The 12500-nt window shown below is 46.0% G+C and overlaps 1 protein-coding gene across 1 annotated transcript in view; it reads left to right on the top strand.

Annotated features, from left to right (window-relative positions):
- The window catches only part of LOC308080228 (uncharacterized protein), a gene marked incomplete at both ends in the record, with an annotated part of 33244 nt that overhangs the window by 14113 nt on the left and 6631 nt on the right, over window positions 1–12500 (top strand). The window contains 7 exons of the mRNA XM_080422004.1: window positions 442–602; window positions 1863–1931; window positions 2908–3114; window positions 3472–3624; window positions 7577–7759; window positions 8358–8475; window positions 10686–12500. The exon at window positions 10686–12500 is cut by the window's right edge and continues 707 nt beyond it. Coding sequence (XP_080278130.1) covers window positions 442–602; window positions 1863–1931; window positions 2908–3114; window positions 3472–3624; window positions 7577–7759; window positions 8358–8475; window positions 10686–12500 — 2706 coding nt within the window. The remainder of the gene's footprint in view (window positions 1–441; window positions 603–1862; window positions 1932–2907; window positions 3115–3471; window positions 3625–7576; window positions 7760–8357; window positions 8476–10685) is intronic.

Raw genomic sequence — 12500 nt, 5'->3', positions numbered from 1 at the left:
ACTGGACTGGACTGGTGTGAACTGGACTGGACTGATGTGAACTGGACTGGACTGGTGTGAACTGGACTGGACTGATGTGAACTGGACTGGACTGGTGTGAACTGGACTGGACTGGTGTGAACTGGACTGGACTGATGTGAACTGGACTGGACTGGTGTGAACTGGACTGGACTGATGTGAACTGGACTGGACTGGTGTGAACTGGACAGGACTGGACTGGTGTGAACTGGACTAGACTGATGTGAACTGGACTGGACTGGTGTGAACTGGACTGGACTTGTGTGAACTGGACTGGACTGGACTGGTGTGAACTGGACTGGACTGATGTGAACTGGACTGGACTGGTGTGAACTGGACTAGACTGGACTGGTGTGAACTGGACTGGACTGGACTGGTGTGAACTGGACTCCAGTGGACTGAGGTGGACTGTGTTGTTTGCAGGTGAGGAGGTTCCTGAACTGGAACAGCTGACTTCTAAGGAGCCATGTGACAACACTCCCATCATCGACAACCTGCCACCAGCAGGAGGCACTGTTTCCATCCAGGAGAACAGGCAGTACGAGGAGAACATCTGTAACCTCTACAAACAGCTGGATGATAAGGTACCTCCTGTCAGATCTGATATCAGATCTACAAACAGTTGGATGATGAGGTACATCTGATCTGTACATTTGAAATATACTATTAGGGTCTGTTTGTAATATTTGCATTTTATAAACGATAAATGTAAATGGGTGACTGTATTTGAATACTTGAAATGATCTTGTTTCCTTGAATATAATATAAAACTTGAATGAGAGGTGACTGTCCAGGACAAAACCAAGGTTATTGCCGTTGCAACCAAAGTCACCAGGTTGACTATGGAAATAGTTAGATCCTGCGTGGGGCAGGATTTACCTGGGGAGAACTTAGAACAGAAGCTCGGTCTTGTCTGGGTTCAGCTTGAGGTGGGGAGAAGACATCCACTGTGAGAGGTCAGCCAGACGTGCAACAAAGTGCAGATCCCTGGGGGACCCTGATTAGGATGGTGAAAGAAAGCAAACCTTACCCAGAAACCTGGTAGGAGGTCCGGTCGGTCAGTCGGGTAGGAGGAGAGCCACTTTAGAGCCGTCCCAGCGTTGCCTACAGGTCAGCAAGGGTGTCCAGCAGCAGCTGGTGGTTCACTGTGTCAAATGCTGCTGATAGGTCTAGAACAGTGGTTCTCAAACATCTTTGGCTCAGGTCCCCCCTGTAAATAACCTTTTCATCCGCGGCACCCCTGAATTACATTGTTAATTTGTAGCACCTTTTGTCATATTAACGGTACGTAAACATGTAAATCTTTCCCCCCAAAATACAGTATGTCTCGAGGAAAATTGGAGAGAATATTTGTTTGCATTTCCGCAGACTGAAAATAACCTTTATACTTGGTGATTAACCACTTAAATCCCAGCATTCCTATTCTGGGGGGAACATTCACCAAAACATTTCAGATCTACAAGCTCACAACACGTCACGTTGTGACACGTTGTGAGCTTGTAGATCGGCTATTTTTTGGTGAAGAGACTTGGTGTACTGTATAGGCTAACCACTAAGAGGGTCTAAGTGGTTAAACTGAAGTGACATTGATAAATTCCAAGGCACCCCTGGACTCTGAGAAGCCCTGGTCTAGAAGAATCAAGACTGCAGAGTGGGAGGCAGGCTGGGCAGCATGGAGTGCTCCTGTGACTGCAAAGGAGGGCAGTTTCCGTGGAGTATGCCGGTTTGGATCCTGACTGGTCGGGGATCCAGCAGGTTGTTCTGTGAGAGACGGAGAGAAAGCTGATAGGTAAAGCAGAGCAAATAGTCAATGATTAATGATGTGTTTGATGTGTGTTGATCAGGATGATGAGATTAACCGTGAGAGTCAACTGGCTGAGAAACTCAAAGAACAAATGCTGGACCAGGAAGAGGTAAGACAAGATGAGATGAGATGAGATGAGATACAGTCAAAGCTCATGCAGATACAGTAATGTAGATATAATGATTAAGGTAATGTAATGTAATAGCCTAAGTACATTTATTTTTAAGTAAAAAACCCATTTTTACTTTGAAATGGGACATTCTGCATAATGCATACTTTTACTTTTGTAGTATATTTTGATACCAATACACTTGTAGTTTTACTCAAGTAAGTTTTGAATTCTGGACTTTTACTTGTAACAGAGTATTTCTATATTGCAGTATTGATACTTTTACTTAAAATGGACAATTACAAAAGTAACAAATGTGAGTACTTTTCCCACCACTGACAAAAGATCCTCTCCTCTCCTCTCCTCTCCTCTCCTCTCCTCTCCTCTCCTCTCCCCTACCCTCCTCTCCTCTCCTCTCCTCTCCTCTCCTCTCCTCTCCTCTCCTCTCCTCTCCTCTCCTCTCCCCTACCCTCCTCTCCTCTCCTCTCCTCTCCTCTCCTCTCCTCTCCTCTCCTCTCCTCTCCTCTCCTCTCCTCTCCTCTCCTCTCCTCTCCTCTCCTCTCCTCTCCTCTCCTCTCCTCTCCTCTCCTCTCCTCTCCTCTCCTCTCCTCTCCTCTCCTCTCCTCTCCTCTCCTCTCCTCTCCTCTCCTCTCCTCTCCTCTCCCCTCCTCTCCTCTCCTCTCCTCTCCTCTCCTCTCCTCTCCTCTCCTCTCCTCTCCTCTCCTCCTCTCCTCTCCTCTCCTCTCCTCTCCTCTCCTCTCCTCTCCTCTCCTCTCCTCTCCTCTCCTCCTCTCCTCTCCTCTCCTCTCCTCTCCTCCTCTCCACCCCTCTCCTCTCCTCTCCTCTCCTCTCCTCTCCTCTCCTCTCCTCTCCTCTCCTCTCCTCTCCACCACTCTCCTCTCCTCTCCTCTCCTCTCCTCTCCTCTCCTCTCCTCTCCTCTCCTCTCCTCTCCTCTCCTCTCCTCTCCTCTCATAGCTCCTGGCCTGTACTCGTGGTGACCAGGAGAAGCTGCATGGTGATCTGTGTGTCCTGCAGACGGAGAACCGTCTGGCCAAGGAGGAGGTGAAGGAGGTGCTGCAGGCGCTGGAGGAGCTGGCCGTCAACTACGACCACAAGATGGAGGAGGTGGAGGAGCAGCAGCGCTGCAACCACACGCTCACCGAGGAGCTGCAGGAGAAAACGGTGAGAGGAGGAGGAGGAGGAGGAGGAGGAGGAGGAGGAGGAGGAGGAGGAGGAGGAGGAGACAGACAGACAGACAGACAGACAGACAGACAGACAGACAGACAGACAGACAGACAGACAGACAGAAATGGTTAAAACGTGTGTGTGTGTGTGTGTGTGTGTGTGTGTGTGTGTGTGTGTGTGTGTGTGTGTGTGTGTGTGTGTGTGTGTGTGTGTGTGTGTGTGTGTGTGTGTGTGTGTGTGTCTATGTGTGTGTGTGTGTGTGTGTGTGTGTGTGTGTGTGTGTGTGTGTGTGTGTGTGTGTGTGTGTGTGTGTGTGTGTGTGTGTGTGTGTGTGTGTGTGTGTGTGTTGTGCAGACGGTGGTGTCTGCGCTGCAGTCAGAGTTGTCTCAGCTGCAGGAAGTGAGCGCTCTGCAGAAGAAACGAGCTTCTGAAGTCCTGAACCTTCTACTGAGAGACCTGAACGAGATCGGAGACGTTATAGGAGCCAACGACATGAAGACCAACACGGTATCACACACACACACACACACACACACACACACACACACACACACACACACACACACACACAGACAGACAGACAGACAGACAGACAGACAGACAGACAGACAGACAGACAGACAGACAGACAGACAGACAGACAGACAGACAGACAGACAGACAGACAGACAGACAGACAGACAGACAGACACACACAGACACAGACACAGACACACACACACACACACACACTTGGGTCAACTGCTGCCATATTAGAAAGAAATTGGGCCTCTTCCTTACTTCCTTCACAGGTCTTACCAATGGCATTAAAGAAGGCTCAATGACAATTTACTAATAGTTATATACACAGTAGGTTAACTCTCAAATACATAGGGCCCTCAGCCTTACAGGGCCCCTCCTATATGGCTGTAACAGGGCCCCTCACCCACCGATTGGGCCTTTCTCTTAAAGCCGCTTTTCCATCACAGCTTAAGCACGACACTGTCCAGTACAGTCCAGAACCGCACCGCACCGCTTCAAAATGTCTTGCGTTTCCATTGCACAAAAGTCCCCACTCGCAAAATCCCCACCCTCCCCTCCCCTCCCGAAGGAAATCAACGCCCCTTTCTTTAACACACCAACTTAGGTGTGTTCTTTAACACACCAACTTAAATACTAGCGTGCTTCCTCAGAGCTAGTTTGGCTCTTAAGTTATTATTTGGCCATGTTCACCCTGACTTTAATCTTCGCTATTGTTGGGAAGACCTGTGTGGTGTCTAAACACGTTGCCATCACTTATATAAAAAACATTATTAGCGTGTATCGTCGCACATTCATTGTTGCCAGGTTTAGCAGAAAGAAATAAGCAATCAGGTCTATGAAAACAATCCCAAAAGAAGCGACTATGTACGGCTATTTGAAAATAGCAGATCTACAAAGTAAACTCAGAACTCGTAGCGATGCGACGCATTGTGAGTGTGTGCATCTGCTATTTAAAAAATATATATACATATATAATGTTGACAAATATTAATTTGGGGGTCCTTGACATGAAAATGTTTAAGAACCACTGGTTTCAACAACATATGGAAACAAGCCCCAAATAATCAACTACATTTTAGAAACAAGCAGTGGTGGAAAAAGTACTCAAATGTTTTACTTAAGTAAAAGTATCAATACTGCAATGTAGAAGCACTCTACAAGTGAAAGTCTGGAATTAGGCTACTTGAGTAAAAGTACAAAAACTATTGGTATCAAAATATACTTAAGGTACCAAAAGTAAGTACTAAAATGTTTGAAAATAGCAGATCTACAATGATGCGTTGTGAGCTTGTAGATCGGCTATTTTCAAATCGCCTAGGTATAAAATAGGGCTTAAGTGGTTAATGTATGTTTTATAATGTAATCATTTATATCTGAAAAGTAACTAGTAACTAGTAACCAATACGTTTTCAGATAATTGTAGTGGAGTAAAAGTACTACCAATATTTACAAGCAACTTTACAGAAAAATAAGCCCAATGTCGCTTATAATAAGTGGACATGGCAACACTGCTACCGTAGTGTTTACATTTTACAGAGACCTGAGTGGACAGACACAGCTGTGAGCCGACCAATCAGTAGCAGCAGCGTTATACGTCACAGCTTTAGCCCCGCTTAGCCCAGCTCAGACCTACCCAAGACTGGGTACTTTTTAGGCACCAGTTTAGTACCACTTACACACCTCTACCCACTTCATTGTAGTGGAAACCGTTGCTGTGGTGGGCGGTGTGGGGTGGGGCTAGGTAAGTCCATGTATATGGAAAGCCGCCTTAGACTGTAAACAGGTGTGTACAGGTGCTTTCTTGACCCACATTCTAGGTAGCATAGGGACAAAGATTATTGGCTCAGGGACCCTGTGAGTCTTAACCTGGTCCCTGTGTGGTTATTTTTCAGGTGCCAGTTGGTGCTTTGCTGAGTCTGTGTAGTATCTGTTCCTGCTTCCTGTCTCTGACCATAGAGGTTTCTTTACTTTGTCTTATTAATAATGAATAATAATTCATTTATTTGTATAGTGCTTTTACAAACAGGGTTACAAAGTGCTTTACAGAACACGGTTACCAAACAGAGATAAATCAGCAAAGTAAAATCAGAAGATAAAATATCAATAACAATAAATGGAAAAGTGTGTTCCTCGGAGCACAGGTCTCCTCCAGGCCGGGTTGCCTACGCCACTTTGGAAGGCAGTCATATCCAATTGTAATGGGATATGGAAAATCAGACTCATACATCTTGATCACATGACCCTAGAGATAATGTGTACCAATTTGTGTGAGTTTTGGACAACATCTGTAGGAGCAGTTGCAAAAAGATTTGAAGATTTTGAAGAAAACGCAATATGGCGGAAAATGTAATCTGGATTCAGAGCATCCTATGGGTCCCAAACTTGGTGGGTGGTCTCAGTGGACCAATAATGAAGTATGTAATAATCTACATGTCCAGATGTATGCAGATGATGCCGTTGTACTTGCCCATGGTAAAAGCTATGCAGAGGTGTCAATAATCTTAACCTCAGCTCTGACAATCTTTCAAGACTGGCTTATAGATTCATGTCTGCTCTTGAATGCCAAAAAGACAGTCTGCATGGCCTTCTCCAAAAGACCAGTTGTGTTAGAGTCCTCAAATGTGTTTCTGGGTGGGGAGGAACTTGAACTTGTCCCAGAGTTCAAGTACCTCGGAGTCATACTAGACTCAACCCTAACTTTTAAAAACCATGTGAAGAAAGTCACAAATACGATTAAATTCAACCTTCAAAATTTTAAACAAATTAGACCCTTCCTGACAGTTGGAGCTGCCAGATCGTATCTTCACTGTATGATCCTATCACACATTGAGTACTGTTTTACAAACTGGTCTTGCACAGGCGTGACGATTCTAAAACCCATCGAACAGCTCTACAAAAGTGCGCTCAAGGTGTTTGACAGGAAGCCTCACTCTTATCATCATTGTAACATACTCAGGAGGCTCCATTTTTTTTGCTTCGACAATCTCAAAAAGTTCAAACAGGTTGGGGTCATATACAAGACCTTACATGGTCTGTGCCCGCCCCCCCTAAGGGAATTCATTAAAAGGAAGCCTGAAAGAGGAATCAGTACCAGAGCAACCACTCGAGGAGATTGTGAAGTACCGCACCGGCAAACAACCTTCGGTCAAAATGTCCTCTCAGTACAGGGTTGTGTAGCATGGAATGGCCTTCCTCTACATATAAGGGATTGTGCTACATTTCCATCTTTTAAATTCAATGTGAAAAGATGGTTGCTTGAAAACCAAAGCTGCAACCATTTGTGATCATATTTTAGGTTCATTTTTAGGCTATGTGATGTTATGTAATTGTATTTCACCGTTTGTCTGTTTTCTGATGTTATTGTTTTTCTGATTTTATGTTTTGTGTGAGGACTGCGGATGAAAATTAGCATCTTTGCTAAATCCGGTGTATTTACGTTCATGTGACGTTCATTAATATGCTCTGTCCTGTCTAAATAAACAAATAAAGTAAAGTAATAGGGACACACTTTTATCGGAGGCTACACTCACTCTTTGTTACTATTGGCTGAGGGGTTTTATGTAAATATGTCCCATTGTAAACGAGATAAGAAACTCAACCACTCATGGATATACCATAGCAACCAAACACACAGACACACATACACACGCACACGCACACACACACACACACACACACACACACACACACACACACACACACACACACACACACACACACACACACACACACACACACACACACACACACACACACACACACACACACACGCAGGCACAGTATTTTCACCTGTGATGTGACAATAAAAGTGATTCTGACTCAGATTCTAGATATATGTCAGAATGATCAGAGTATCTGACATTCTCTCTCTCTCTCTCTCTCTCTCTCTCTCTCTCTCTCTCTCTCTCTCTCTCTCTCTCAGTGGGGTGAGGGCAGAGGGAACGGTGCAGCCATGGAGGAGGAGTTCACGTTGGCTCGTCTCTACCTCAGCAAAATGAAGTCGGAGGTCAAACATCTGGTCAAACGCAGTAAACAGCTGGAGAGCACCCAGGCCGACGCCCACAGCAAGATACAGGCCAATGACAAGGAGCTGGCGTCCTGCCAGCTGCTCATCTCCCAGGTAACCGCCTCCTCGAGCAGTGGTTGTCAACATACCGTTCGGGGACCCCCAGAGATCCAAATGGACCCTTACGGGCCTGTAACTTTGAGAGTGTACAAATGGAACCAAATGGATTTGGTTGAAACAGACCAAGCAGACAGAAATATTATAATGAGCATTAGTGAGGACCAATTATATGAACATGGTTTGAAAATGGCATTTAGCTGCGGACCCCCTGGACCCCCCTCAAGGACCCCTGGGTCCCTCTTTGTGAAGCACGGGCCTAGGTAACGGGGAAGGGCAGCAGATAGACCTGTGTTGTCACTTTCTTTACAGGACTGTGTCTTTGGAAATGTGTTTTCGTAATGTCATTTGCATTATTTTGCCATCGCCCATGAAATGAACCCCGCCCCCATTATCTATTGGCTCCATCGTTTGAATATTTATCAGTACGGAATATGACAAGATTGTTGCACTCTTTCTACATGTGATTTAACACCTCTCTGTCTGTCTGTCTGTCTGTCTGTCTGTCTCTCTGTCTGTCTGTCTGTCTGTCTGTCTGTCTGTCTGTCTGTCTGTCTGTCTGTCTGTCTGTCTGTCTGTCTGTCTGTCTGTGCAGCACCAGGCAAAGATCAAGTCTCTAACAGACTACATGCAGAGCATGGAGCAGAAGAGAAGACAGCTGGAGGAGAGCCAGGACTCTCTGACAGATGAACTGGCCAAGCTGCAAGCCCAGGGTCAGTTCCTAGTGACCTTTAACACTTCAATACTCTCTGTACTTAGTAAACCCCACCTGAGTCTGCTCTGTACTTGGTCCGTTCTTTTTTCCTCCATCTCTCGGCCAAAAATAGCCGAGCTTGTTGGTAAACTCTGAGCTTGAGGTGCACGTTCCCCCCAGAATAATAGGGGTGCAAGTGGTTAACCTCTAATACTGACCCCTGACTCTAAAACTACACCACAGTACAGGTCCAGGGTCACAAATGGACCCAAATGGACTCTTACACGTCCATTTGGCTCCATTTGTACACTCTCAGAGTTATGGGGTTCCATGGCGCATAATGCATATAAAACTGGGGGTCCTTAAAATGAAAAGTGTGTGTGTGTGTGTGTGTGTGTGTGTGTGTGTGTGTGTGTGTGTGTGTGTGTGTGTGTGTGTGTGTAGTGTGTGTGTCTACAGAGAAGATCCAGGAGGTATCAGGGACTGAGAAGGAGCTGGAGATTAACGTATTGCAAGGAGAGCAGGACAGTAAGGTGTGTTTGAATGTGTGTGTGTGTGTGTGTGTGTGCGTGCACACTCTCAAATATGATGTGTGAAAAGGCAGAGAGAATACTCTGAAAGAATTGTCTACATATCTGTAATATTCTCACAGAATATGCTGGTATTTGATACCACACTACCATCTAGTGTCTGTTCCTATAGCCATTGTGATTGGTTGATACAACGCACGTAAGGGGTGTGTCCCCAGGTACAGAGTCAGTCTGTGGAAGTCAGCCTTCCTGATTACATGTGAATGCAGCGGTCTGAAATAAAGCCTATACTAAAGCACGTAGTCGTCCTGGATATGATTGTACACATTGTGCAAGACTTGTAGAACACAAGACATGGTGTCAGAGTAACCCGAACCCGGAAAAAGAAAAAGAAAAAACAAAGAAAAAGACGAAAATGGACGTCGCTGGAGTGCCTTCACCACGAATGGATTGGGACGCGAGCAACCTGCCCGAAGCATGGCGAAAATTCAAGTTACATGTGGATTTAATGTGCTCTGGTCCTTTCAAGAAAAAGAGTGAAGAGGAAAAGTGCAGCTACTTGCTCCTTTGGATTGGAGATAAGGGCCGGGATGTTTACAATACATGGACGCTCACTGAAGATGAACGTAAGCTATTGAAAACATACTACGACCGTTTCCAAGCATATGTAGAGCCCAAAGTGAATGTGATTTTCGCTAGATACAAGTTTCATGAGAAAGTACAAGGAGCTACTGAGCCGTTTGAACAGTTCGTGACAGAATTGAGACTACTTGTTAAGGACTGCAACTATAACAATAGTGAAGAGATGGTACGAGACCGTGTGGTCTTTGGGATTAATTCACCAAGAGTGAGAGAGAAGCTACTCAACGTCGGATCCGATCTAACTTTGGATAGAGCAATAGACATTGCCAGGACTCATGATATGGCACAAGCTCAGCTCAGGAGTTTTGCTAGCAGCAGCGCCAGCCCGCGCGAACAGGCTGTTCATGCTGTGAGTCGGCAAACATCAAAGGGTGCTACGTGGAAACCGCGCCAAGAATGGACAAAGGGATATCCAGCGCAATTCCCCAGGAATCCCCAGGAGGGCGACAGAGGCCACTCTAAACCCTGTGGATACTGTGGAAACAAGCCTCATGGATATAAGGACAGTTGCCCAGCAAAAGGCAAGCAATGCAAGATTTGCAACAAGTGGAACCACTTTGCAAAGGTGTGTCGTTCCAAAACAAGCAAAGTGCACACAGTAAGTGAAATGGATCAGGACCAAGATGCAGACATTGATGGTTTGTTTATTGATGTAGTGACACAAGGAAACAACACCAAAAATACAGAGCAAGCCTATGCAAATGTACAAGTTGGCCCAAATAAGACTGTAGTTCGTTTCAAATTGGATACTGGTGCTGACACAAATGTCATAAACCCAGATGTATTCAGATCTCTAGGAGTACAGGATGTACTTGAGCCTTCATTACGCCCACTCTATGGCTATGGAGGTGAGCAACTCAGTGTTAGGGGCAAATGCAGCATAAAATGCCAGTACAAGGACATTAACTTAATGTTAAAAATGCATGTTGTGGACACACGTGCACCCCCAGTGCTAGGCTTAAAAGCATGTCTGGACTTTGGACTGATTAAACTCATACTGTCTGTATCTGGTAAGCCAGATGTGTCAATTCTACACAGTTTGCAGATGTTTTCACAGGAATAGGACTATTCCCTGGTGAATGCACCATCCACCTTGACCCCGATGCAACGCCTGTGGTCCACCCACCAAGGCGTGTCCCTATTGCACTACGTGACCGTCTCAAGCTGGAGCTCCAAAGCATGGAAAAGCAGCAGGTCATTGTCAAAGTGACAGAACCGACCGAATGGGTCAATTCAATGGTAGCAGCTGAAAAGCCACGCACAGGCAAGCTGAGAATATGTCTCGACCCCAAGGATTTGAACAAGGCTATCAAGAGGCCACATTATCCCTTGCCCACTCTCGACGACATCACAGCTAAGCTGGCAGGAGCCTGCTATTTCAGCGTCATGGATGCCAGGTCAGGCTACTGGGTGATTAAACTCACAGAAGAGTCGTCCAAACTGACCACCTTCAACACAGTATTTGGGCGATACAGGTTCCTCCGCCTGCCTTTTGGAATAGTATCGGCCCAAGACGAGTTTCAACGGAGAGTCGACGAGACCTACAAGGGTCTACAGGGAGTCACCGCCATAGTGGATGATGTCCTAATCTTTGCTAAAACTAAAGAGGAGCATGACGAGAACCTCCGTGCCATGTTACAGCGCTCTAGAGAGCGAGGAGTAAAACTCAACCCAGAGAAAAGCACCATCTGTGCCACAGAAGTCAGCTATTTTGGGCACATCATCTCAAAAGATGGAATCAAGCCTGACCCAGCGAAAGTCAGAGCCGTGAGAGACATGGAACCACCTAAGGACAAAGGTGAGCTCGAAACAATTCTTGGCACGATAAACTATCTGTCAAAATTTGCCCCTATGCTCGCAGACATTAACGCACCCCTGCGTCAACTGATGAAGAACTCAAGTGAATTCGTATGGGACACGCAGCAAGATGCAGCATTCAAGAAAATGAAAGAGCTGATCACACGTGAGCCAGGCCCAGTCCTCACATTCTATGACCCCAGCAAGGAGCTCAGACTCCAAGTGGATGCATCAAAATATGGACTTGGTGCTGTCTTACTACAAGAAGGAAAGCCCATCGGCTATGCATCAAAATCACTCAGTGACAGTGAAGTGAACTATGCCCAAATAGAGAAGGAGCTATACGCTATCTTGTTTGGATGTAAGCGTTTCCATCAGTATGTCTATGGCCGCCACACCATTGTGGAAAGCGACCACAAGCCACTGGAGTCTATTATGAAGAAACCGCTTGCAGCAGCGCCACCGAGGCTACAGAGGATGATTCTGCAGCTGCAGCGATATGACTTCACCATCATCCACAGACCAGGCAAGGACATTCCTGTCGCAGACACTCTCTCCAGGAAGTCACTGTCTGACCAGGATAACAGTCTCAGAGAAGGTATGGACATGCAGGTGCACACAGTGTATAGCAACTTACCTGTCAGTGACACAAAACTAAAAGAAATCAGAGCAGAGACTGAGAAAGACACACAGCTCATGCTACTGATAGACACGATCAAGTCAGGCTGGCCTGAGGAGAGGAGAAGTTGTCCTCAGAGCATAGCCGAGTACTGGAATCACAGAGGTGAACTTTCTGTGATGAACGACATCATATTCAAAGGGGAGAAAATCATTATCCCTACCCCACTGCGCACAGAAATGTTATCCCGAATACATGCAGGTCACATGGGCATGGAAAAGTGCAAGCTGAGAGCCTGTGACATCTTATTCTGGCCCGGGATGAACAAGCAGATAGAGGAGATGATTGGAAAATGCCCCACCTGTCTCACATACAGACCTTCTAACACCAAAGAGCCCATGATGTGTCACCAGATCCCAGATAGGCCATGGCAAGCAGTGGCTACGGATCTGTTCA

This window comes from Gymnoscopelus braueri (genome assembly GCF_963280865.1).
Source record: "Gymnoscopelus braueri genome assembly, chromosome: 24".
NCBI classification, from domain to species: Eukaryota; Metazoa; Chordata; class Actinopteri; order Myctophiformes; family Myctophidae; genus Gymnoscopelus; species Gymnoscopelus braueri.
Note: the sequence above shows the minus strand (reverse complement) of the source record. Positions and strands in the feature narration are given on the sequence as shown.